Source organism: Pleuronectes platessa, chromosome 9, assembly GCF_947347685.1.
Source record: "Pleuronectes platessa chromosome 9, fPlePla1.1, whole genome shotgun sequence".
In the NCBI taxonomy this organism is placed as follows: domain Eukaryota; kingdom Metazoa; phylum Chordata; class Actinopteri; order Pleuronectiformes; family Pleuronectidae; genus Pleuronectes; species Pleuronectes platessa.
The window spans coordinates 6,773,395-6,800,826 of record NC_070634.1 but is presented as its reverse complement, the minus strand read 5'-3'; the positions used below and the strand labels follow the sequence as shown (position 1 = coordinate 6,800,826).

Genomic DNA, 27,432 nt, shown 5'->3' with positions numbered 1-27,432 from the left:
TGCTTCAGTGCAACCACAGCCAGGGTTGCGCTGACCACATATGCACTTTCTATGTGGGGAACTTCAGCAATCGTTTTCTGAGGTAACCAGTCCAACAAAGATCAGGGTCAATGCTTTTACATTTCTTGATGTATTTCAATAACAATTCAGGAAACACAATAGGTAAAAATAAAACATTTTAGTTTTTTCAAGTTTTCAAGAATTGCCTGCTAAAAGGAACATAATACACTGTATCGTGGCCCTACATCCAATTATTAGTTCAATGCCGAATCTAATGCACTCTGTTACGTGAATTGTTCCTTTTTGTTTTTACTACATCCAGTATCTGCTTCAAATATTACCCCTTCTGAAAAGATAAGGGCTTCGATCGTAGTAAGTAGAACGGTAGAAGTACAGGCTGTCTATTCATCGCTTATGGTAATCCAAACCTTACATTACTCTTCAAATGAATTTAGGGACTGTCTGTCGTGGCACTAGAAAAGACACAGAGGGAGATCGTAGTGTGCTCACACTGGTGTCATGAAAGTTGAGAGCACAGGTGTAACAGGAAAGATCTATTTTGATCGATCATTACATTCTGATTGAACAGCACTGGAAGCATATTAATATTCCACTGAGATCTGTTGTGTTTGTGGCATTACCAAGAGCCTCATTACATGATCCTCATGCTAGTGACTTCATTACCAAAGTCTTTCAGCCAGAAAAAAACGAACGGAAAAGAAATAGGAATTAGATGAACCACTGCGGTTTATTGAGGGAAATACACTTTTTGCTTTTGCTACCTGAGTCATCCAATAACTAAGTTGGACCAGCTAACTTACCCTTTGAAGATAATAAAAAATATCAAGCCCATCTCATTTCACAGCAGGTATGAGCCAAACAATTAGTGAGCTGCAAATTGCGGGGACATTGCAAATTAATATTGTGCTGGGAGCCAAAAGAAAGCCACAGTACCAGGCATGTTGCTTTAGCCCTGCCAGCAGCTCACTTATGCAGTTGGAAATGAACTGGCAAGAACACTGTATTTCTCTGGGTATCCGGTGTGTGACAGACTTTGAGTGAGTGGCTTTATCCACATATGACAATAGCATTGGGGATCCCAATGGCGTCGGCTTTTGCTTTGGAAGGAAAATCTGGATTGCACAAGGTTGCCTTTGACACTGCATGACCTCAGTGTAAAAATAGCTTCTGTATAATTACAAAAATGCTGCCTTCTCCAACTTAACATATTGTTTGTTGCTTCTTCTGAATGAGTCACTCATGCTGTGGTTAATCATTAGTGAGTCTGTGGAAGAAAAAAATGACAGTTGAGTGGATGGAAGGTGGTTGACAAAAAATAGGATGCTCACTACAAGTGTAAAAAAAAATGACTGATCACAGTCAAATATGCATGTAGAACGTTTTTGCACACACTTGCGATAGCCTGTAATCTCCGGATAGGTAATATGACTGCATGGAAACAGCTACTAGTAATATGTTGGGAATCAGACGGATTTTATTTCACAGTTTGGTCAACTACAACATATGACGCCTGTAGCACTGTATTGTATTTGTTGAGATATTGTTGCAGCTGTATGGAAAACATATATTTTCAACCAAGACACAATGCTAAAATCATAGTGTGAGTCCTTGTACACACGATACATACTGTATATGTGGAAAATTGCAAATTCAGTCCCAGGGTCATTTTGGTGCCTACAGTTAAAAGGGGTTGAAAGTGAAAATATTAAAATATCTTATAAGAATTGAACATGTCTTCTGAGTGAAAGTCCTATTTTATATACAACAAATCTTGTTTCATGTATGCACTTTGTCAGTGTTTGTACCTAAACTAAGCATTGTTGTTTTGGCAAGAACTAACCAAGTGGCTTCGCTGCCTGAACCTCACAAAACAGCAAGTGCCACCTACAAACAATCAGAAAGGAAAAACTACAAATAAGCAATATTACAATGCGTGCAACTAAACAGTGTGCCAATGAACAAGCTCCATTCTTACCATGTGAACTACATTCTTTGTCATCTATGCACTCAATATTTATGCTGGACCTAACCATAAACTTGTTTTTCGTAAAAACCTAACCAAGTCGTTTTATTGCCAAAACGTTTAACAACAAGATAAAATAAATAAAAAAATACATAATAAGTCTATTAATTCCTCAAAAACTCTGTAGATCTTGAGAACCATTCTTCTTATCTGCTTCACACTTAGAAGGTGTAGAATAGACTCCAGCAGCCAATCCTCTCAAAACATTCAGGCATTGTATGTAGGTATCCCCACCTGTTTGTCAAAAGTCTGATACTTTAATGAGTCAATGTTAATAAGTTTGAATATTGCAAATCTTTTTGATTGTACTTTGATAGTTTTCCTCTAAAGAGAAGGAAATGAATCACCATCTATCTCTTGGAGAAGTCATGACACCCTGAATTATACCCTGCATTGTAATTAGAAACAATACAAGTATGACAACTGTTGCCACTGTGTATAGCTCCTTCTGACAATAGGGTTTCAAATGAGCTAGTCACACGGTAAAGAGGGGATGTTGACATACTTGTCATAGTAGCACTGGAGATGCAGGAGAATGCAGCAGTGCTGTTTCACATTAAACAGAGTAACAGGCTGTTATCTGTGCATGGGTGCTGAATATTTCAGAAATACCATCATAAAAAACAGGACTTAACTTTTCAATACAATGTCCCATAGAAGGCTGATATGACAAGATATAAAAATGACAGGGACTGAACAATATTATAAATTACACAACTAGCAGAGATATAAAATGTTTCAACATGTGATTAGAATACGCACATTTGAAGTGTCATCTTACTGTGTCAAGAAAATACATGTGTTCACAACCATTGTATTGTCAGTGACTTGCTGTTTGTTGGAAGCACACACAGATCTGTGCAAGCACAGCTTATTCCTTTTTCAGATACTCAGACCCAATGCTGAGTTCAGCTTATACAACCAGCAGGTGTTCTGCAAGAGGTGGCACCAGACCAGGTAGAAAACACACTCACACATCACAACAGTGTAACATCCGTGTGTTACGCCCAACTTAGACTTGAAAATGAATCATCCAAAATAACTGATAATGCCAGTGTAGTTCAGCAGGGCCGTCCTGCTGATTTGATCTTAAACACATCTGTTTAACGATAAAATTATTCTACATATCGTATAAGTATTCCTGTTATTTCCCAAAATGCCTTTGCTGTACATATAAAGAATAATATGGTGTAAGTTGAGAAGCAAGAAGAGGCTTCTGCAACAAAAAGCTTTTGATGTATCTCACCTAAACCAAAATATATTTACTTTACTTACGCAGTATACTTAAGTTTAGATAATATGCAATGCTGCTCTGTAAATTGACTAAATTTAAATACCAATTATCACATAGTATCAGCTCTAAATCATTTAATGAAGAGAAACTGTTTTACAGAGTACAAGCTAAGGAAGAGAGCCATTATAAGCACCACTCAGTGTCTTGATTTAGCAGTGGAGCAGAGGGGTCGACAGTAACACAGCAAACAGAAGATCTTTAAGTGACTCTCATTTCTAGTGTCATAATTCAGACTTTCTCCAATATTTGTTGGTCCTCAGGGACATTATCCTATTTAGATAATTAGTAAGAAACAAGTGATTAGAATCTTGTCATTCAAAGAGAAATAATTTTAGTCATCATCATACTCGAACCACAGTATCAACATCAGTGTTCTTCGTGAGGTGGGCTGTCCAATAAAGCTGCTTTCAGACATACACTGGACCCCGGAGTTTCTCTTCAGACTCTATGGAGCAATGTCTGAGTAAGAGACTCAGAGTTTCTGCGGACCGTCCGCAGGAGGGGATCTCCCACTTGATTACAACGAGCAAATGGGGAGGTTGATGGTTCTAACACCCGACAAAATAATGAAAATAAATAAAATTTCTCCAGGTAACAAAAGTGGTGTCATACACGTAGAAGACACGGACGAAGATGTCAAGATAGTTAGTGGTGGTAATAAGTGTTGATGTGAATGCATCTGAGCAGAGAACCCCCTGCTGCATTGTGCATGTGGGAAAGACAAACTGCAGAGAAAGTCCAGACCTAATTCTCTGGAGAACCTCCACTGGTTAAAAATGTCTCAAGTCCCTTGTCTGTTTTGCTCTGCAGTTCTTTCAATCTGATGTTAAATCTGTTTTTCCTCTTAATTAAAGATCTCTCTCAGCCCGTCCATCTGACCATCGATACTCTTTAAGCTTTTCATAAACCCATAACTCCATTACTTGACAATTCTTTATGTATACTCAACTCTACGTATCCAGGAAAATTCTGCCTCTCACCCTCCTCTTCCAGTCAGTACGCTCCCTCTTATCTCCCACTTTCCTTCCTTCTCTCCCCTCAGCCTCAAAGTTAAAGCCTGTCTCTCTACAGACTCATAAAGTCTTGTAAGCTGTGATTTAAAAAGGGAGGATAAAGTCACGCCTCTGGGAGACAACCCTCGCCAGCCCCTGATAAACACAGTAGTGTCTAAACAGCATAACATCTCTCAATTTCAGATTCATACACCATTTATAGCTGCAGTCTAACACAACCATCCTGTGGTGTCATCCAAGTGTCCGTCAGCCCCGACATTTAAATTCGACTCGAAATGTCCGTTATCCTCCAAGCCCGGAGCCACGGTCGCTCCGGGCTAAGTAAAGTACGCTGTTAATGTCTACCATTCTTTCTAATTTTGCAACAGTTACAACTCCTTTTTATTTGTCCATCTTGTTTACTCTGTGTCATCACGCAGTCTGTAACTGTTGTATGTCAATGCTGAAGAAATCTGTGAAAACTCCAATCAGACGTTAGAATGAGATTGAGAAGAATAGATGTCTATATAACGTGACTACGGTCACAATACTCGACATGCATGAATCTGTCATTGGTTAATGTATGTGTGACTTTATTCAGGTTAAGATAATCAGAAAAGACTGTTTAAATGTCAATGTCTTATTCAGACTCTTGTCGGAATCTGGTTAACATTAGAATATTGTAAACATAATCTCTGTTCCCACCATTGCACCAAACACGTTACTTACGCTCACCTCATGAGCAACAGTTTTAGCTCGGGTCCACTTACCATATTTATTGAAGACACTGGTCCAATGCTGTTCACAAATATGTCGACATCTATGACAGTTGGTTTAACTGTGGAGAAAAGAGCAAAAGAATAATGTGACTTAATAATTAAGTCACATTTAGATAGCATAGCGTTGTCTTTTGTGAATCAATGAGAGGCAAAGTGAAATCAAACCAGTGACTTAATTGTAAAGAATCTTTTGTAAATTGAGTGAAACAATCTTCAGGGAATCTAATTGTAAATTAAAAGATATCATTAATATCATATGATGAGGAATGATGTGTTAATCTAAAAAGGCTGTTGATCGTGTCATGTTAAAGTTAATGCGTTACTACATATCATTTTTGACTTTGTTGTTGTGATTTATGGATGTATATGTATAAGCGTTAGGTCGTGTGTTTAGTCCTATGGGAATCAGAGATACCTTGAAAAATGTATTTCTGAACTATATATTCTCTGACTTTTGTTTGACTTCTTCATGACATCACTTGTATAATGTCATAAGATGCGGAATCATTTTCTGATCAATATTAGCTTTAACAAAGGTATTTTGAAAATGTGTTTTCAGTCAATTTATTTTCTTGACCTTGACCTTCGGCTGATCAGCTCTAATCTGATCATCAGAAGATACTCTCCCAAGTCATATTTTGTATATACAATCACTGACACAAACACACACCGACACACACACACGTATATATTGCAGTGAAAATATGAGTTATAATGTGACAGGAGCAAAAGGAAAAATGGCAAGGAACTGCTTGGGGTTCAGAAAATATATTACATATATTACACCAAAATATAATTTAGTGCAGCTATAAGCAAAACAGGGATTCAATGTTCCCCCTTATGGGTGAAGGATGGGCAATTCAGTATGTGAATCTTTTTTCCAATACTGGTTATGTACCATAACCTACAGCAGCACATCAACATACAGCAGTACACACAGCTCATATTTGAGGCTGTTGGACGGGAATGGGATTCTTCCTCCTGGTTCAGACTGCTTCTCTCTTGGTGGAACACCCCTGGCTTTGGAACAACACTGCTGCTCTTCAGGATTTCATGCTCAGTGTAAGAGTGTCACTTAAAGCTTGAACTTTTTAGCCAGCTAAGTGGCAGATGTGACATAGTGCTGCCATGAGCATTTACATTTGCATCGCAAAGAGCTCCTCCATCATTTTACATTACCTGTCTTTGGAGTCTTTGTGTCTCGGCCGATTAAATCCATAGCGAGAATTTTTCCACCTGCCAGTTTCCATTTCAGCATTGGGTTCACGTGCTAACAGATGGCACACTAGAGAACACTTCTGCAGTGTCCCTGCTGATGCAGCTTTTCTAATGCACTATATTTGTCACAGCACAACACCTGGTGAACAAAGAGACTCTATAAAGCAGTGGAATTAGGACGGCTTCAAAGATTTTAGCGTCAAATGATTCTAAAGCATTTTGTGATAACTCACTTGTATGTTTCTGTAAATCGAGTCTTAATCAGCGACCGCTTCATGCCACATAACCAGCGACGGGACAGGGCTAACTAGTCAATGTGTGTAACCTGTCAGGTACCTACATCAGCTCCGAAGCAGTATGTGCTGTGACCTGGGAAGCTGCCACCAAGGGAAGACATTTAGCGCAGCGAATCAGCCCTGCTGGTTTGTCCTCAACTCACCACGGCTCTGCTTCTCAAGCCTCTTCTTGTGCTTATATGCAGACAGCCTGCTGGTACCACTCAATTGAGGCTTTAATGACCAGAGATCAATAACGACCACAGGAGTTTCAAAGAGTTTGAATCAATTCACTCTCTAATAGTAAACCAATAAGTGAAGATAAGGTATTCCAATAACAGAGTTTCAGAGCAGTCATTATGTTAAAAACAGACAAAGAGGAGAAGAGAAAAACATGATACTTTTGTGATCCCATTGGAAAGATAAACCAGCTCATTACACTGTTTCCAAAAGAGAATATCACCAGCGCTAAAAAGGTTTCATTTTAATTTCAGTACAGCACATTCTCCATTATAAAAAGGTCCACTGCTACGTAATCCCCTTTCATATGAATTAGACTGATATGCAACTAATTGCATCAGTAATAATGTTCAGCAGGAAGAGGTCTGACATTCATACAGTGCAATGAAAATTAAGAATGTGTGGGTCCGTTTAGTGGATTGGCGCACAAGGACTTTGATCAAATTCACTGAGAGCATTGTCTATCTTCATGCACAGATTAGGTTTGAATTGATTCTCCTCACCTTGTGTCTCTTTAGATTATCGGCCCCTTAAAAGCCATAAAGGATGTCATGTCCAGCTGTACATTACACAAAGAAGACCAGCAGGAGCACCTATAGAAACAGTTGTACAATGCACAATGCACATATATGTGCCCACTACTTTCATTCATAAGAGCACAGTGTGCCATTGAAAGAAGAGTCAGGTGAAGTGGAACATAAGTCAATGCGTGGTGGTAAACTATTATTTTCCCAAATACATTTGTCTCATAGATTTTTTAAGATGCCCTTCATCAGTGGTGCATATCAGTGTAGAGCAACTAACGTAGTGTGGTTATTTCACCCAATTCAAATGACTGATGCTGTGGACAATGGTCTGACTGACACACCTAGCAAACTGAAAATAACAGAATGCATGACCCCTGCAAAACAGTGTTAGCATTTGCACGGGGAGGGGGGGGGGGGGGGGGAACACTCTAAAAAATGGCTAATTCCCTACAAATACAGAACAAGACGTATGTCTGCTGCATTAATGCACAATCCAAATCTTCATCAATACTTCCCATTTTTAGCTCGGTGGTTGTTTTTGTTCATGTAGCAAAAGGGCATATTAAAAAACAGTAACTGGGAGTGGAAGGGTAAGAGAAATCGGCAATAGGCATTGAAGGGCAGATTTGTACCAACACCGACATCCAGTTTGAAGCTGTTTATATCCATGAACTTCTGAGAATATTCTCACAATTGAGTACTGACTTTTTCAGGAGTTTACCTTTCACCCATTAACAACGCAGCAGGGAATTCTCCAATTAGAAACATTCACAACACTGGAGACTCCGAAGCGGTCAGGTGAGGGCCGGCGCAGAGGGCAGAAGCAGGATGTAAAGTATACGTTCCACTGCTAGGATCATTTTTTTTACAGCACATCAACACTGGCCTGTTTTACCATAAACACTTACATCTTGTTGTCTTTCTAAAGGGACATCATCATCAGTGTCCTTTATGTGTATGGCAGTTCTACGGCTTAGACAGGAAATTGTTGTACCTTGCAATGAAACACCAAAGGGATGGATGATGCACATTTCTTGATCAGGAAAAGTGATGTGCTGTTGCATTGCTTGTGTCGGTCTATAAAGATAATCCTGGGAAATGTGTTGTAAAGACAATTGGCTTTTCAATGGTTTTTCTTGTGTTCACTTTGTCCTTTTGACATTTTTAATATAGGCAATGAAGCTGGATTACATTACTTCCTCTATTACAGGGGTGTCTAAACTTTTTATCCTGAGGGCCACATACAGAAACAAATGTGAAGGTCTGGGCCACTCACACCACCACGCCCCCCTGCCCTGGAGCGGACTGTTGACAGTGCGCCTCAATCGCGTAGCTTAGGGCGGGGGGCGTGGCGCCACCTAGTGTCAAAACTGAGTAGTACAATACAGTGGGCCATAGTCCATTACATTACAATTCATTTAGCTGACGCTTTTATCCAAAGCGATTTGCAATCAGTGTATTCAAGGGAAGGGGAGAGTGGGGTAATGTGAGACTCCCCCTGTATCTAGGCAACGGAACACATTTGTGGTCATGTGATCATTATGTTTTCAAGCCCCTCCCATTCAACCCTTGCCATGAAGGAGAAGTTGGTGCTGATGCTGTAGTTAGAATGTTTTTTCACAAAAATGTTTTTGCATGTAAAAGTAAATTTTCTTGCATCAACTGTTGTATCAAAACAAATTGATTCAGGTAGAAAAACTTATATCTGTCACACCGCGGTGAGATCATGTCTTGTTTTGTGTTTTTTGTCTCGTCATTTCCGGTTTTATTTTGAAAAGTAACTCCTCTCGTTTCAGGTCACTTGCCCTTCCTCATGTGTCACCGGTCTGATCGTCTCCCCTGATTCCTGATTGTGTCCACCTGTTCCCTTTTCCCCCATGTGTTCATATAGTCTGTGTCTCCCTCTGTGCCAGTGTGTCGTCTTTTGTCGTCATTCAAGCCCGAGCCATAGATACCAGAGTCATAGTCTAAGTTTTGCTTAGCCTCGTGCTTATAGTTTTACCTCAGTTGAGTGATTATTCTTTGTAGCCTTTTTTTTGTTTCAGTGTTTAGTCTTACTTAGGTTTATTGAATGAAGCCTTGTTTTTCCTCCCTTTGGAGCGCTTTTGTTTTTGTACCATAGTTTACTCTGTGTGGAGGATAAATAAAACATTCTCCTAACACATCCACTCTGCGTCTGAGTCCTTCCTTTCGCCCGGCCTGACAATATCATACATGTTGGTGAACTTCCAACATATAAAACCATGTGATTGATGCTAGCTGAAGATTAGCCTGAATTGCTAAGAGATGTTGTTTTTTCTAAAATGTTGGCTGTGGGGTAAAGTGAGACATGTAGCACAAGTTAAGTTAAGTCTTAACCATATTTTAGTGTAATATTACATTACATATGTTTTATTTTTAATGCCTTAAACATTGTAGAAAAGCCATCATCCAAAGAAACTACACCAGGAAGACAACCTGGGGCAAAACACCCCTCCCAGAGATGGAGAGTGCAGCCGCTGAGGTCATGCAAGGAAAGAAGTCCTTAAGAAAAGCTGGAAGGGATAGAAATATTGACAAGACAACCCTCAAAAGATTCATAAATAAAAAAGAGAAAGGGAAAGTAAAATCAGTAGTCTGGGGTGCAGTAGCTTAGGCAAAGAGAATATTCACAGATGAGATGGAGGAGCTGGCCAAACACTTGAAACAACTAGCTGACCAGTTCCATGGCCTTGCTCCAGTTAAGTGCCGTGAACTGGCATTTGAATACGCAGAGAAAAACAATATCCCTGTCCCTGCCAATTGGACAGAGAAACAATGTGCAGGCAAGCTAGGGTGTGCAAGAGATCACATGAATCATAATAATCATAAATGTGCTTAATTGACCTATTACAACATGTGTTGTTATTGTAGTTTTAAAGTGGAAAAGGTAAGTGGATCACTTTACCCCCTTGATTTCTCTGGTCTGTCTCACTTTACCCCTAAGCTGGGGTAAAGTGGGACATAAGACCACTTTTTTACAAACAATCATATTTTCACTGGCCTTTGTCCTGAAGACATTCTGATCATTTCCATTGCTAAGAAACATCCTGAATTAATAGGAAATGTGTAAATTTTACTGATATATGATTTTAGCTCGCCTAGAGGGGAGCAAATGTAAAAAATGTCTCACATTACCCCGTTCTACTAGCCTGGATGCCAGACGAATTTAGCCCCGCCCACAACAGATTTGGTCGGGCAGTTCGGTCTGGAGTCGCTCCATTGGGAAAAAATTATGGCCGGACCGGGCCAATCAGATTGTCAGGGCGGGCTTAATATGATGATTGACAGATGATCAACGGTAACGTAATCAACCACGTCACCAAAGTGCCCTCGGGTTGAATTCGTTTTCAACAAACATGCCTGCCGCTGGCGAGCTGAGATGTGTAGATGCTGCCATTGAGTCTGTTTTAGAAGACATCGACAGCGCATTCATTTTGAAAGAGGAACACAGAACGTGGAGGCGACGCCAAAGCACCGCGCTAATCCCTATCGCCCCGGCGCTTGGCTGTTCACAACGGACACTGAAGCGACGCTGAACCGCCGGGCAGCGCTAATAATAACACCCGTTGATCCAGTAGTTCGCTGCACGGCTTTGTGCCAGTCACACCGGAGGCTGAAGCACCACGCTGCGCCAAGGCTGCCTCGCGGTGCTTCAGCCTCCGGTGTGACCGGCACAAAGTTTTAACATGGGAGTGGATGGGAGCCAGCTGTTATTTAAGGCTTGGCGCTGCGCTGCGATGCGTTGCTTAGCATACGTCACATACTACGTTGCTCTGATTGGTTGTAGGTCTATCCAATTGAGCGAAGAGGAATTTTACTTCCTGGTCAGTTGAAACACGCCCCATCATTTTTTCCCAATGGAGCGACTCCAGGCCGAACTGCCCGACCAAAATGTTGTGGGCGGGGCTAAGTTCGTCTGGCATCCAGGCTACCGTTCTACCCTACTCGAGGGTACAAACCCAGAACAACAAGAATCAAGAAAGTACAATTTCTTCAAAAATAGAGCAAAACTACAAAGTGCTATAAGTAACTGCCATTTCAGTGCTTTTTTTTTTTTTTTTTTATTAAAATTTTTTTGAGGCGGGCCAATTTAAAATGGATGGCGGGCCGCAGATGGCCCGCGGGCCGTAGTTTGGATACCCCTGCTCTATTATACAATGCTAATTGTGTTGGAGACTACAGTGCCACTGAGCAGCGGCAAGGCCGTCACTGGTCATTCAGTAAATGGGGACAGCTCATTAACTTTAGGGACATAGATTACTGAACTCGAAATTAATTAAAGTTGTGTGTGGGCTGTTTATCAGTGCAGCCATCTCTGAATGGTCAACTCCCAAATACACTTTACTGTTTGCGATGCTTTCTCCTCAAATGCCGATAAAAACGAAGCATCTGAAACTGGGTCTTTTTAAATAAGCGCAGATTAGACGAGAAAACAACAGTGAATGAACTCTCCCAGGGGGATGGTATACTCTGCTCTGCAATGGGTAATAAGTACTTGGAGATAAAATCAAGCAGTGAGTGGGAGAGGGAAGCAATAGCCTCTTGGGAGATTTATTTGGCATTAGGGTGGGCAGAGGATGATGAACAGGTCAGCTGAGGAACTAGCTAATTTCCAGGTTTTGCCCCGTCTGGTGAATGTACATTAGCTGCTGGTGAAGAGCAGAGAAAGACATGTAGAGACGTCTCTTTTTGTCATCCTGACTGATAGTTATGGAAAACATATCGAAATAGTATTTGAATGAGTTTTTCAGTACGTATTTTTATTCATACAAGACCGAGTAGAAAAAGCAAACAATGTAATGAATCTATTCAGCATTTATAAATTACGTATTGAGGAGAATAAATCCTGTAAATCTCTTTTTTTCCACCTCTCTCAATACTTTACTGTCTGTGTGTGCACCATCTCAGAAGACCAACTCTCTGTTTAGAAACGTCAGAAATATTTAATGACTTTCTCTGATGTTAAAGGTCAGACTGATCAATTAGTTTAACCTGTGATGCCCTGTGAAATGTCCAGAGTGGGTTTTTCATCTTCCCACCACATTCTCTCCTGAACGCCTCCTCTGTCTGGATGATAATCCATCTTTGATTTTCAATAAACCCTCATTACTAATCACAAAACGGTCCGAGGCAGTGAGTAGGTGTTGCCCACTCTGCATATTAGTGACTGTTGATCAGTGCTGGAATTAAGAGGATTAACTTCATCAATCAAAATCACAATACTCACTAAGAACAATTTCTTTTAGATGATGAAAATAGACAAATCACACGTGGTTTAATGGTTCATAGAACTAAAACAAAAAATGGTCTTATTATAACATAATGGGTTGTAGCTTATATTAAAGTTTGATTTACTGAACTGTTCTTTTTTTTTCTTACATTGAACGGCAACTTCAGAGGTCTGTAAGGCAAGCAACACAATTGTATTGCCACTTGATATAAAGAATTGCAGCAACAAAAAAGAACATGCTTTTAGTTTGTAGAGGAATGACAAAAGAGGAGCTGATTCAATGAATGTTGCTGCCATGATGGAGATCAACGCCTGTGTCTCTCGTGATTGTCTGTGTCAGTCTGATATGGGTGAAACAAAAATTATCAAATCATCAGAATGATCCGAAGGGACATATTTTATTGCTGGTGTACCAGTTTTTGAAATATAGGCCTCCTACCAGACATTTGGTCTGTTAAGCCCGGGTCTCACTGACTGCAAGGCGCTGTTTACCTGTTTATTTAAAGCGTGTTAATACTGAACTTATGAGGTGTCCAATGCCACACTGCACTTCCTTGGGCCATTAACAATACACATGTCAAATGTGAAGCCAAGATAAGGTCATTGAGATATGAGTTCCACATACAAAAAGATGGGTAGGGTGATAAAAAGATTTCATTGACATACTGTAGAGACACCTCCCCCTAAAATAAAAAACTCCATTATTCAGTGATCAAGATTTGTATTTACAGAGTCAATCTTTCCAGTTTCTGCATCATTCTTGTTCAACATTTCATAATCTGAAAGTTGTGCTTAAAGTTGATTTAACAACCCTAACCTTTGTAATTACTGTGATTTTCTATCTGACAATTGGGACTTATACATATCTATGAACCTATAACATAAAACCAACATTTTCTCATAACTTAGATATATTGTCTCATAATATTCACTGCAAGATTGTGTTTTGGTTTACACCGCATCTACCATGGTGTCGGCTCTCATCACCATAAACCCTCTTGGCATATTCATCGATGTCCTCTACAATTGTGATTCCGCTTTTTCACCCAGAGATGTTTGTCTTATTTTAGTTTTTATCAATTCTATGTGTTTCACATGCGATTCTGCAGACACTACACTACCAGGCGAAAAAAGTCCGCGGAAAGTCTGGAGGCTCCTCCACAGACAAACTGCGACGGATCCCTCTGTGCTAGTCTGAAAATAGCTATACTAACCGTATGAATCAAAGGCAGTGCTGTTTTTTTATTTCCTTCATATACAAATGGAAAACTTCAAGAGCAGATCAGTTCTATTACTGTGTAGATACAGCAAGCCTTGTGTTTTTTCTTTAAAAACACAAGGCGACTTTGGCTGAGGGGTAGAGTGGTCGTCCTCCAACCTGAAGGTTGGCAGTTCGATCCCCAGTCTGACCCATCTACATGCCGAAGTGTCCTTGGGCAAGATGCTGAACCCTGAATGGCCCTCCATAGAATAACAAAATGCTGCGAATAGATGCACTGTATGAATGTGTGTGTGAATGGGTGAATGTAAAACTGTACTGTAAAGCGCTTTGAGTGGTCATCAAGACTAGAAAAGCGCTATATAAATACAAAACCATTTACCATTTAACTATTGTTAAAGTGACCGCTGCGTTGTCAAGCAATCAATCACTTCAATAAGCAGGAAAGCAGTTCATGTAGTCAGTCACACAATATTCTTTCTGTAGTCTGGGTCTTCATTCTCATGATAACTGATGCTATAAAGACTTCAGCCTTTTGTCTCACTGTCTAGGTTTGCTACTTGAGAAATGCCAAAGGCTCTGAAATATTCAAAAAGCAGAACAGATCACCTCCCTCAGGCAATACTGTACCACAGCCGTTCATCTGTCACCCATTAAGGAAGGCAGCAGAGCTAGTTAAATGAAAATAACCGCACAATGGCATGAAATCCTTGACCCTTATTTAGGCACTAGTGCAGTATCTATTTTAAACCTGCCTGTTTAGAATATACTGTTCTCTTGTTCTGTATTAAAGCTCTGGAGCTACTTCAGAATTATACCTTGTCATTAGTGAGTCCTCAAACAGTTCTACAATATACTGTCACTTTTTATTGTTTGGGTGCAGGACTTTGTTTATGGTGCAGAGTGAAGTTAGAAAACGTTTTGTTCATTCTACCTGGTTTGTCTGCAGTAAAGATTTTAGGGTTTAACAATTGACACAAATGGAGCGACCCTTGCGAGCTAATTCAGGCAACCAACTCGAGCAGCACTGCTCTAATCATGCAACATACTTCATGTGACATACCTTACCCTCCACAATCATCTATGATACACACAAGGTATACAACTAAAAATAAGGCAACCAGAGTTCTGTAAAATGCACATCTGAGAGTTAAACAACAAGCTTGAAATTATTCCTCCATCCTCACGTTTCATCAGTTTTGTTCCCCTGACATTGCGACACACAGCTATGATTAACTACAATGAACTAAACCCACAATGTGTTAGCAAGATCAGTCAACCACTGTTATCTGCAGAGCTCCTTCTGACAGATCCTGACAGCCATTTTGGTAAACAATATAGTTACTGGGTGACAGTCCAAGTCTCTACTTGTCTATGATTTTTCTTGTGTGTGAAAAGGTGCTGGATGAAACAACATCTTCCTTTTGTACTTTCTTCTACACCAGTATTTTTTGTACTTATATTTCTAAATCTTCTGTTTCGTCGTGCCTTGCTGAAAGCCTATTATGTTACTGTGAAGGTCTCAGCTTTAAAAGTTTTGTGTCTTGACATTATGCACAATAGAGAAACAAAAAATGCTGCTGGCAATTACAAAGGGATTTTCTCCAAGTCTGTTGTAGAGAGACACTTGGAACTAGTGTTGCACTGTGAAGTGGTTTAGTTCAAATGCTTCAACATCACCAACGTCACTTTACATTCAAGACATGTGGTGGACATGCCCCTTGTTGCTTACCCAGGGTCAATTACAACCTTTAAAAAGTCACATTCATTTATGCTCAAAAGGACAAGGTCAAATTACTTCAGTGCACCGTCTGCTATGTAAGGGCCAGCATCAAAATAGATGACTTTCTAATTTACTCATCTCTGGTTTGTCGTTTGTGGAATTGAAAATAAAAAGCGAATTGCTCACATTTAGTCTATTGTTGTAGCTTTGAGGTTGTCCATACAAATTAATTTAGCCACGTTGGCCAGGCAGCCAGGGGGAATACAGATCTTTGGTACACTCAGAATATTTATCTGAAGCCTCAGACTTTGTATCTGGATAAGTGCTAGGTACAGACAAAATAATACATGTAGTATCCTGTTCAAACATATGGCAAAGAAATTGAACATTTAATAATATTCATATTAAACTCCTCTGACTTCTGTTTGACTGTCTTTGGTTAAGTTTGAATTTACAATAATGGACCACACAAAATTTCAATTACAGTCAGTTTCTGTCTGAAAAGGCTGTAACCGAATTAATGGAAAACTTATTATCTCAGCTTTATTCCCACACAAGAAGATGATCTTGTTAATCTTGCAGCAGCTTCGCTGCATACAACATTCAACCCTGCTGCCCCTCTGAAAAAGAAGGTAATGCATCAGAGGAGATTAGCTCGATGGAAAAATTCACTATCACATGCATTAAGCAGACCTCCGGATGTCGGAAAGGAAGTGTTGGGGTGCATTGAAATTTCACCATACTGGGTGAATTTCACCTCGCCTGGAAAGATGGTTTGATAGCCTACAATAAAAGCCGCCATAATACCAGAACCTCTTATTATTCATCATTAGTAGAAGAACAACCTCAGGTTCCACTTCAGGAGTGTAGACCGGCTGACAGAGAGTCATAGCTCTATTGAGCTGCCTGTTCCTGCAGCAGTAATGAATTCATGAGCTTCTTCACATTTTTCTTTTAAAATCATCAGAGAAAAATTCATCACTTTCTTACCATGACTGGTGGTAGGTTAAGTGTTGTCCTGTACAGCAGCCTTCAACTCGCCTGTAAAGCCTGATTTATTTGCTTCCCCTCTATAGATCTCTCTGAGCTGACTTTAATAGTTCTTTTATCCTAACCATCAACTTGTCTTTCAGACGAAGGCTGCTCACTGCAGAGATTACAGTAATTAAACCAGGACTTTAAAAATTCTACCCTTGACCCAGATATTTTAACACTATTGACCTATATCCACCCCTTCAATTCGTTAACCCTTGAATAGGCTTTTACAAACCAATTACATGATTATTTGTGCAGGTTTGTTTGAAGATTTTCAGTCAGGAATTAGGACTCATCCACGCACAGAAACAGTACCACTGTAAGATCCTAATGAAGCTTCTGGATCTTAGTGCTGAATCGATTTAAAGACACTGCACTAGGCTGATTAAAGTCATACTTATCATATTTATTGTAGCTCATTTACTCACTGACTCACCGATTCACACAAAAGTTATTCATGGAGTTCCACAAGGTTTTGTGCTGGGACATTTTACACAGATGAGACACAGCTTTAATTATTTATGAGGCTAGATGTAAACTAGAGTACGCACTTCTTGACTTGTATCTTGTATATTGGAAAGTATCTCATTATCCCAATAGATCAATACATCATTCTCCAAATACAAACTTACTTATGGTTCCTTTAGTATCTAAGAGTATACAATGGGAGGCATTCTACCAGAGCTACAAGCTACCAGAGCTACCAGACTCCTCTCTTGTGGAATCAGTTTCCAGTTTGAGTTTCAAGAGAGAGACACCATCTCTACATTTAAAGTTAGACTTTAAACTTCACTCTTTGATAGAGCTTATAGTTCGGGCTGGCTCAGGTGAGTCCTGAACCATCTCATAGTTTTGTGGCTCTAGGACTTCATTACTGGCGGAAGTCTCATCATGCACTGAGCACTTATTGTTCTTCTACTACATCTTCTCTCTCCATGCATTAATATCACACTACTACTGTAAACCACTAACTGTGTCTTCTCTCTGTCAGAGTTTTCCTCTTTCCTCTCTCTCCCTGCCCTTACTCTGAATTTTAAAACTTGCAAAGTTTTATTGATACAAGGAATGCCAGGGAGATACAGCTATTTTTCAAATATGACTTGATTAATTTTACAATATTAGAAACAATAATCCACAAACGTAAAAACAATTATGAACACGTAAGAAATAAAGCCAAATAAACATAAAATGCAATGTAAAAAACACACAATATATAACATTAAAGCAATATATAAACAAGCTCAATTAATACACAAGCATTGAGTCGGCCCTGAGTCAGCTAAAATGGATTTAACGAGATTAAAAAGGGATTAGCTCGTCTAATTTTGCTTTTTTCTTGAGGGATTAATAAATTGTAACAGTCAATTTCTCAACCATGAATCTCATAAACTATTGAGACCTAGTTCCGTGTGAAGGTCAGCTATAGCTGAAAAGAGATGTCAGGTAACCAGGAGGTTTGCCAATAGGTGCTTTGTAGATACAAATAAGGCTTTGTTGTTCTCTTCTCTCAGCCAACAACTGCCACCCACATTCTCATGATGCCTTCTTAAGTCGTCTGTAGTTACGAATCCAAGGGTGCATCAAGAGATTTAAGCACAGAGGCAGATAAGTGCCAATAAATGACATCACAATAATCCACGACAGATAAAAAGGTTGGCTGTACAATAAGATTTCTGTAATGACTGGTAATACATGTGTTAATTATATAAAAGAATATGAGTTGTGTGTGTCTGTGGATGTGTCTAAGGTTTCTTGGTGAAAAGGTCCTTTTCATAGTCTGAATATGATTTTAACACGTCTCCATCTCCTCCCTCTATCCAGAAAAGAAGACCTGGATACAAACGCTGCCATCTTGCACTGAGGACGTTATTTGGAGCCAGAGAGTGCGTGATCAAATAATTAATCAAAACAAGACCTACTGGGAAAAGAACCCTGCAACAAATCCCAGTGTGATAAGAACTAAAATGACAGGAACCATCTATGAGAGAAATGTTTTTGACGTGTACCATGAATTTCTAGTGTAGTCCATAGTCCATCCATTAACATGGAGGAGAAAAGTTAAGGACCTTTGTTGAGATATCTATGCTTCTCTGTATCTTGTGACTATATTTTACCTATATCCTGTGAATAAATATCAGCTGTTTAGTCTATATAATCAATAGTGCATAATACGAAGTATAAACTGTGAACTGTTTAACTGAAAACAACATGTTTTCTACCGTTGGTTCCTCAGACGAACTATGAGCCAGAAGGATGGAAACAGGAAGCTGATACCCAGACAATACTTAGAATAAGCTTGCGCTACAACTGTTTTTATAAGGTGTCTTCTTTTGACTCAGACGCAGGGTCAGACACAGGGCACAACCACAGAAAGAGCAACGAAACAGGAACCAGACATAGCAACCGACAGGTAACCATGCAAATAAATTTGTGACAATCTGATAAAGTAAAACACAGGTTGAGGTGACGGTGAGGGAGGGCTGCTCGATTATGGAAAAAATCATAATCACGATTATTTTGGACAATATCAAAATCACTGTCTCATTATATATAATGTGGACTTAGAAAGAAACAAGGCTTCTTCTCGACATGATCCAGAGAACCTGGTGACGTGTCCGGCAGAACCCCAGAGACTCTCTGTAAGTATTGTTCTTATACAATAAACTTGTTACTGTGAAACTTTTGAACATTGAACTTTTCTAAATCAGTGCCTTTCCCACTTGAACCTTGAATCTACAAACACGACGCTGTCCGGTCCGGGCGACGATCGGTCTCAACACCTTTCGACAGCCAGCCACCAGGAGGCAGTTTACAGGTTTTTGGCTTTCCTCCACTATCATGCGGATTGTAGGAGATAGTCTGTTAAGATAAACAGCTGATTTACTTGATATTACATTCTAGCCTGGATGCCAGACGAACTAAGCCCCTCCCACAACATTTGAGGTCGGGAAGTTCGGTCTGGCATCGCGCCGTTGGGGAGAAACTATGCCCGAACAGAAGCTGCTCGAACCAATCAAATTGTCAGGGCGGGCTTTATACGATGATGGAAAGATGATCAACAGTAACGTAATCAACCACTACACCAAAGAGCGCTTTGGCCCCCGGTCTCTCTTTTCGGCGTCGAGTCTATTTTTTGCGCTTGACACAAGCGTATCGCGCCAGGAAACACACTGAAAAATGATTTTAAACGATATCGATGACATATTTTATATGATATAAATGATCAAATATGTATCCCATACTTTGAATTCCCCTTCTGGAGTTTTAATTTTAACAATTTTACCAATGACATTATTAAATGTCCCCCTCTGCCCATCCACTTCAGCCACACAAGCAGTCATAAAGATAAAAAGAAAGAGAGGGGGGGCTACGTATTCTCCACTTAGGCTTTAGTGGAGAATACGTAATTTACCCTCGACACCCGACATTTAACGGAGCAAACAGCGGAGAAGTTCTTCAACATGGATGACATTAAATGAATAATTGAAGTGGAAAAGTACAGTGAGTTGTATGATCCTCGGAACTCTCAGAACTCTCAAAAATGCTGATCGTGCCGGTAAGTTCTCTGTGTATCCTAACATTATTTTTACAACACCGGCAAAAATCGTTTTAACTGATCTACTTCTTCTACTTCTTCCAGCGTGCGTGCAGTTGAGTTCTGTTGACAACAACTATGCGTCGCTTAACATTCATCACATACTACGTTGCTCTGATTGGTTGTAGGTCTATCCAATTAAGTGAAGAGGCATTTTTTTTTCCTGGTTCGGTTTTACAAACGCCCCATAATCACAGCCCAATGGAGCGGTATCAGACTTATATTCTGACTTGAATTATGAGTATGACAACGTCGGGCTAATTACATTCTCCATATTATCTTAAGTAATGCTTTTTTCCACTGCCCTCAAGTGGCAAATAAGAGAGGGAAAAAGTAACATCATATATTGTAAGTTTAAAGTGCTTAAACACTATCATGTATTTGAAAGCTCCTGATTGGTTAAAAAATGGTCTAAGAGGTGAGCTTGTATACAAGGCCACACAGAAATTCTCCTCTGTAAATGTATAATTCCTGATTCCCATTTCTTTTAATGGTCCTGAGGATAAATTATCAAGTTTTCCTGACAAGAATGATTTATATAAATGTAAATACACAGTTAATAACAGTGTGACTCTACAGGATTGGGTTATTAGGTAATAGGTGCCATAAGGTTCTAGTGATAGGATTCATTCCCCTGTTTCTCCCCTCACTGAGCCATTTACTTTCTATCAGGTTAGGAGGCTACCAGCTGATTCGTCAACATATATGCCTGGGTGATTCTCTGTCCATATGTCTGCTGATGCTGCTCGAAAATCTTTAACTTATTACGCTGAATGGTTTTTGTATGTGTTTCAAGAGACAAGCTAAGATTAAGAGCATGGAAGGAGGTAAATTAAATTACCTGAAAGGAGTCACAGCATGAAGCACAAAAAAACAAACACCATATGGCTTTGGAAGCAAGAGGAGACATTGGAGTCAAAGTGGCACTTATGGTGTGAGAGTGAGATAATCTTTCTCAGGACAACGTCAAAATGTATTTTTCACGGCTCGATGTGTGAGCAGTGATGTCAAGTGTACCGGTTTGTTCTTTTACATCCTCTCTTTCTGTCAGATGGGGTTTACCTGGTGTGGTATCCATAGTAACAGGTGTAATAAAACACTCAAGTAATTCAGATGATAGACCATGAATATGATCAACCCTACAGTTACCTAATTAGCTAATTCAATAACCACTATGGGCCCTGGATCCTCAAGGGGCACAAGAGGACAGCGGTTCATTGTGTGGAAATGCTGTAAGATTTGTTATGTACTGTATTATACCATGAATGGAGCCAGCAGTTGGTTAGCTTAGCATAGCATAATAAATAGCACAAGGAGGAAAGTCTAGCTCCATCTGGCTCTGTCCAAAATGAAAAAATCACCCTAAAAACACATTGTCTTCTTTATTCAATGCAAACACCAACACAAATGTTAATATGAAAGGTTGTAGTTCTACTTTGACAGTCACCCTGTAGTGAACAGGAAGTCACTGTGATTGGTTAGGGTCACCATGTGACAGTACTCTTCTGGCATTCTTTCCTCCTTTTGATATTAAAGCCAGTCAGACACCATATGAGACTTCCAGCACGCACATATTTATTGTCTTCTTACCATGAGATGATTGCTTGCGGGTCCCGTTGCAGAGACGAGGTGGATGAATGCTTGTGTGGTGTGAATTTGTGTATATGAGGTGGCCTGACGTCCAACTCAAGTCAACCGTAAGCTTAACGTATAATAATTAAATAATGTCTGAGTCCAAAGTAGCAAAATTTCAAACGGTAATTAACGAAAATCAACATTCTTAAGAGCGTGCGGTTGAAAAACTGTTTCTCTGCGGCGTCTTTGTCTCTCGTTGCCTGGTTTCATTGACCTCATTCCACAGTCTGTGACGTCACTGGCTGTATTAGTCTCAGCTATTCAGCTTTAGTCAAACTTGTTCTTAAAATAAAATGGCTCCAACCAGTACAATTCATAGATATATATATAGGCTAAATGTCTCGGCCAACCGTGTCGAACGTCCGCACATGGCGGCCATCTTGCCACAGTTAGCTCGCTCACCCATAACATTGTGTTGTAGTTGTACGCACTTTTTAAATAACCATAACTTGCTCAATTTTCATCTGATTTTTAAACGGTTTGATTTGTTATAAACGTCAGAGATGTAGTTATGACACTGCCTACTTATGAATAATTATGTTATTTTCTAAAAAATAAAATAATGTTCTATATAGGTAAAAGATTTCCCTTTACAAATATACATCAATAATTATTTTATTTAATTTTATTTAAAAAGTACATATTCCACTACCAACAAAATGTTATGGGTGGGCGAGCTGCCTGTGGCAAGATGGCCGCCATGTGCAGACGTTCGACTCCGTTGGCCGGCAACGCGGACGAGACATCTAGCCTTTATATATATATCTATAGTACAATTATCCATCTTAAACTTGTCACCTGTACATTTATGTTTGTTACGAGTGCATGTTTGAAACTAAGCTTAGATGATCACTTATTTGCCGTAGCTATCAAAAAGAGAGTGGAATAGATTTTTCGTATCTAAGAAAGAAAATAAGTACTTCACTGAAAAGGTCAAGGCAGATTTTGGATTCTTACGTAATGTTGAGGCTTTTCTTGTGGTGTTGCTGTAAGGTGCATGAATCATTACAAATTAACTATACTCGGCAACTTCCTGTACTGGAGAGCTGCATGAGTTCTGGAGTCAAGACATTGTATAAAGCTGTTTGCTTGTCTGGTCTGCTCTGTGCTCAGTGCATTTGATCCACAACACAGGATGCGGAGCCAATGCAGAGATTAGTTACCGTCTTTTTCTTGTGTCATTGCAGTGACCTAGTATAAAGCATAGATATGCACATCTTATTATGGCTTCTCCCTGAAAGCCAAAGACTCATATCATCAGTCAGCCTCCCCTAAGTCTACTGAGGTTCTTCAATTTGAGTATTTCCTTTTTTTGTCAGTGCAAAATTAACTACTTGGGACATTTTGCTCCCCAAATGTAGCTGCAGAGTGAGAGCTCATCACTTTAATGCTGATCTCCAAGGTAAAATAGTCCCACTAGGTGAAGTTGTCCTGTAACTCTTGATGTAGTTTACTGCGACAGGTACAAGGCGGCTGCAAACCTGGACCCAGGTCAACACTGAGGCAGTTGTCCAAAGAGAGAGAGAGAGTGAGAGAGAGAATCTCTACCCGGTCAAGCTCCAAGATAACATTTCTTCTGCCATCTGCTTAGACGTGGTGAATTTATAGGTCACAGCCACTTGCAACATATTCTTGCAAATAAATGTTGCACAGCTCTGATCCGTAGCATTGACTTGTGTATTGTATTAGGTGAACATTGCTGTCACCCAGAATGTCCCACTGAACCCTGTTCATAAATATGGCAGTATGATCCATCATGATTTATAATCATAGAATATTCATATATTAGAGCCAATACCAATTAGACTGACAAATCTTCTTTGGATGTGGCCAAACAACATTCATTTTCAGTTTGTATTTACATTTATTGTTGACCACTTGGGGCAGTACAACATGATAATGTAGCAAATAGATTTGTTAGCCTACACTTAGCTAGTAGTTACCTCTAGACGACACAACAAGAGTTTTGCATATATATATTTTTGTAGATTTAAATCAAGTAAACTTTTGCCTTAGCAATTCAAGAATCTATTCTTATCATTGACTGTTCTTATCATTGACTGTCCTTATGTGCTTAAAAAGATTTCGTTCTGGCACTGTCTTGGCATTGAGAAAAAGTGTTGCACCAGTATCATAGAAAACCCAAACATACTGAACCCTAGTGGCAAACATGTTGGTAACCAGCTCAACATCAAACCCGGGATAGCACTATCTCTTTAATTTAAAAAAAAAAAAGCATAATATTCCATTTCATTATACTTGTTCTTGTCTTGTGTGAAAAGCGAATGAGAGATCCATAGTATGTGACATTAAACTTTCAATGTTTGTTTTCGGCCTTTCTTTCAGCTCCAAGCACCTGTATCAAAATACCCCGAAATAGAACCGCATCAATTTTCAAGCTTCAGCTGCTGTGATCGTGTCCATGTTTATTACATTCTTTCATAGAGCCTAACATATTTTGTCGCGCCCCAGCCACACATGAAGAAAAGTAGTCTAATTTTAGGAAAAACCTCAACTATAAAATCTTCATTCCAGATAAACTAGGTAGGATGAACACAAAATTCCATCTACAACATAGACTGTTCCTAAAAACCTCTGCTCACCCCATCCAGCTCACAAACAATACAGAGTGTTAGTATATATAGTAGAAATGTTTGAGGAGAACTCACTGCTGACAAGGAATAATTCTGAAGTAGCTCTACAGCTTTGACACAGGACAAGAGAGCAGACATGTTTAGAACTGGAACTGCACTAGAGGCAATCATGTCTGAGATATCGCATCCTCTCAAGACTGTTGCTTTAAAACAAAACAGCATGGATGGTTGAAAAATAACACAAACCATGGTATTTTCTAGAGAGATAGAAGTTGCCTTGACAGACATTTGGAGTAACAGAGGCAGAGCCAGGCTCATCAAAACCAAGAAGTAACACATGGTCTGATCATCTCACATGGCGTGAGAAAATGGAAAAGGCTCAAGAGTAATTGAATTGTAGCACTCATATCTCTCTCCTCCACTCAAAGTTTCAATCTCCAAATGTAATTTGTATTCATGAAGACAAGCTGATGAGTTACATGCTGACCTTTGCTACTGTAGGTCAGCGGGTAGGCAACAAACATCTGAAGAAGTGGGTCATCTCACTTGGAGACAGAAACTAAGATAAGACTGTGCACAGCTTTCGAGAAAGATTACACCTATCTTTCTCCAGGTAGTATACATTAAACCTAACTATATTCATATTGTTAATCTAGTATCACCTAGATGTGTAAGAGGGTCAAATTTCAACTTGGCTCGTTCATATTCCAGGTATTCTTAAAAAAAACTAGATTTTTATGTCTCCATTGATTTTATGATGAATTTTATTCTTTTCTTTTTACATTTTTAGCAAATATTATTTAATCATTACCTTCATCAAGTGTGGACCTCACCTTAACTTCCATTCAGTCAAATTACTTTACCTGAATATATGAAGAATTCACAAAAATCGAAAATATATCTGAGCCGATGACTGCTGATTTACAGTATATTTACCATATAAGTACATTTACAGACAATAATATGTTGCTAAAATCTAATTTATTCACAGCTTGTTGTAACTGTGGACATTTTAGTAAGATATCTCACTGTAATATTAGTCAGTTTGATAAAATGATGATAGGTGTAACTTAAATAAACCTATTCTCGATTGCATGGCTTTGGTTAACAATTGGAAGCACTGCTGCCTATTGATTAGTTAAGTGTAATTCAAACCATGGCAGATAAACAGCTGACGTGGTCTCATATCCTTGATGGTTCCAAAATGAAAACACCAGACTTTCGAGACATGACCACACTGCGTCCTCTCCGGCTTCACTTAGGACTGTGTACATGAGCAGCTGACTGCACGACAGAAATCCAGCATCTTCTTACACTGACAAACAAAGCCCGTGCTTATCATATTGTACAGAATTCAAAAGGTGCAAACTTATGAAGACAGTTTATGTTTATAAAATGAGATTAGGTAGGATGGGGAAATTTGCTGTGTTATAGCAGCAAAGAGGTCAGTCCAAAAATAGCCATAAGTTAAAGTAATGAACCAGGAAACATGCTATGTAAATGCAAGGATATTTACAGATATAAATCGAATAGAATATCTACAGTTTGAACAGAATAAATAATTTGATGAATGAACAACGGATTTCGACTGCTGATGCTTCCCCCGGTGACATGTAGTCCACGTCTGAGGGTTTAATTTTCACTGATATCACCCCAAGCCACGTGAAGCAGACGATGAGCTGTCATGTAGGCGTCACAACCATTTGACCAAAAGCACAATGTAACACTTACACCACTGTATCGTTATATATTAACAAAAGCATAGTGATAAATGACTGTTGTGTTCCAGCAACTCATACATTACATTATACCACAATTGATGTATTCAAAGTGATATACAGGCTCATATTGTAAAATCAGCCTTTTTAATGAAGTGTTAAAGATTAGATATTAGTAGTGAATTAATTACAATTGACTAACGAGTGACAGACATCATATATTTGTTCATATATGATATAATTGCAGGTCAGGTCACTTTGAACTCAATATGCTCCATACACCCCTCAGCTCCCTGCATGCTAGGTATTTGCAATCTGCAGCTCTTTAGATGAGAACACATCTATTAGGACATGAGGGACAAAGGTGACATTACCTCCGATATCCGGTCTGAGTTTCTTATCGTACTCTTTCAGCAGATTGTTGAGTATTTCCGTGGCGTCGGTTTCATGTGATTTAGGAGCCAGCATTTGGTTCACTGTGACATCCTCGTAGTCCTCGTACTCCAGTGTCAGAGAGCTGCGGAGGAGGAAGGGAGTTAAAACAAGCGATGCCATGGACGGTGTTATGGGACACACATGTAAACATCAAGATCACGTCCACGCGGCTCCTGGACATAAACTCACACAAAGTTTACTTTTGGTTGACAAACATTCGCAGCGCAGCGCTTTGCTGGAACATAACACGGATTCGCCTTTACGCAGATGCGCCACAAAGAAGAGTGCGCCACTCACCAGGTGTGAAGCAGTGACAGCAGTAGGACACAGGCCAGTGGTTTGGTTGACATGTTTCTGCAGGATGACAACAAGTGGAGCCGTGTGAGAGGACGCAGCGCAGCCGGGAGCGTGTCACAGAGCTGGAGAAAAGCGCGTCATGGTTTGTACTCCAGCAGAAATGCACTCGTGGTTAAAAGTCTGGAGACGGAGTTGTCACATCCTTCCCAGCGGGTCGTCTCCAAGCGAAGCTGCAGCCTCTTTCGCAGTTGCGGTCGCATCCTCGGTTGCGGACGCACTGCTGGTCGAAGACGCGGGTGCGCGCACTGAGAGTGTATCCAGAGCTCCTCCAATTCATCACCAACTCCATGTGGCTAAGTGTGCGTCACTTTCTGAAGGACTACTTCCAGTTCTCGTGCAAACTGGAGCTATGATGATGACTATGAGCTCTCTTTTCTCTTTCTCCAGCACGTCGATCGTATGTGCCAAATACAGTACATGCCTCTGTAACTGGGTTCCAGAGAAAAAGACTTTGGAACAATATTTTAAGATAGATCATTTATACCAGTACCATTAACTTTA

The 27,432-nt window shown here is 39.7% G+C and overlaps 1 protein-coding gene across 2 annotated transcripts in view; it reads right to left on the bottom strand.

Moving 5' to 3' along the window:
- The window catches only part of LOC128448108 (gamma-aminobutyric acid receptor subunit gamma-3), a 55,236-nt gene extending 28,312 nt beyond the window's left edge, over positions 1 to 26,924 (bottom strand). Inside the window, exons 1-3 of one of the 2 annotated variants that reach the window (XM_053430655.1) lie at positions 26,872 to 26,924; positions 26,514 to 26,656; positions 5,101 to 5,168 (exon numbers count right to left, since the gene is read on the bottom strand). In XM_053430655.1, coding sequence (XP_053286630.1) covers positions 5,101 to 5,168; positions 26,514 to 26,656; positions 26,872 to 26,924 — 264 coding nt within the window. Of the gene's footprint in view, positions 1 to 5,100; positions 5,169 to 26,513; positions 26,657 to 26,871 lie in introns of those variants that run through there. The other variant, XM_053430656.1, reaches the window with a different exon arrangement.
- Positions 26,925 to 27,432: the final 508 nt, after the last annotated feature.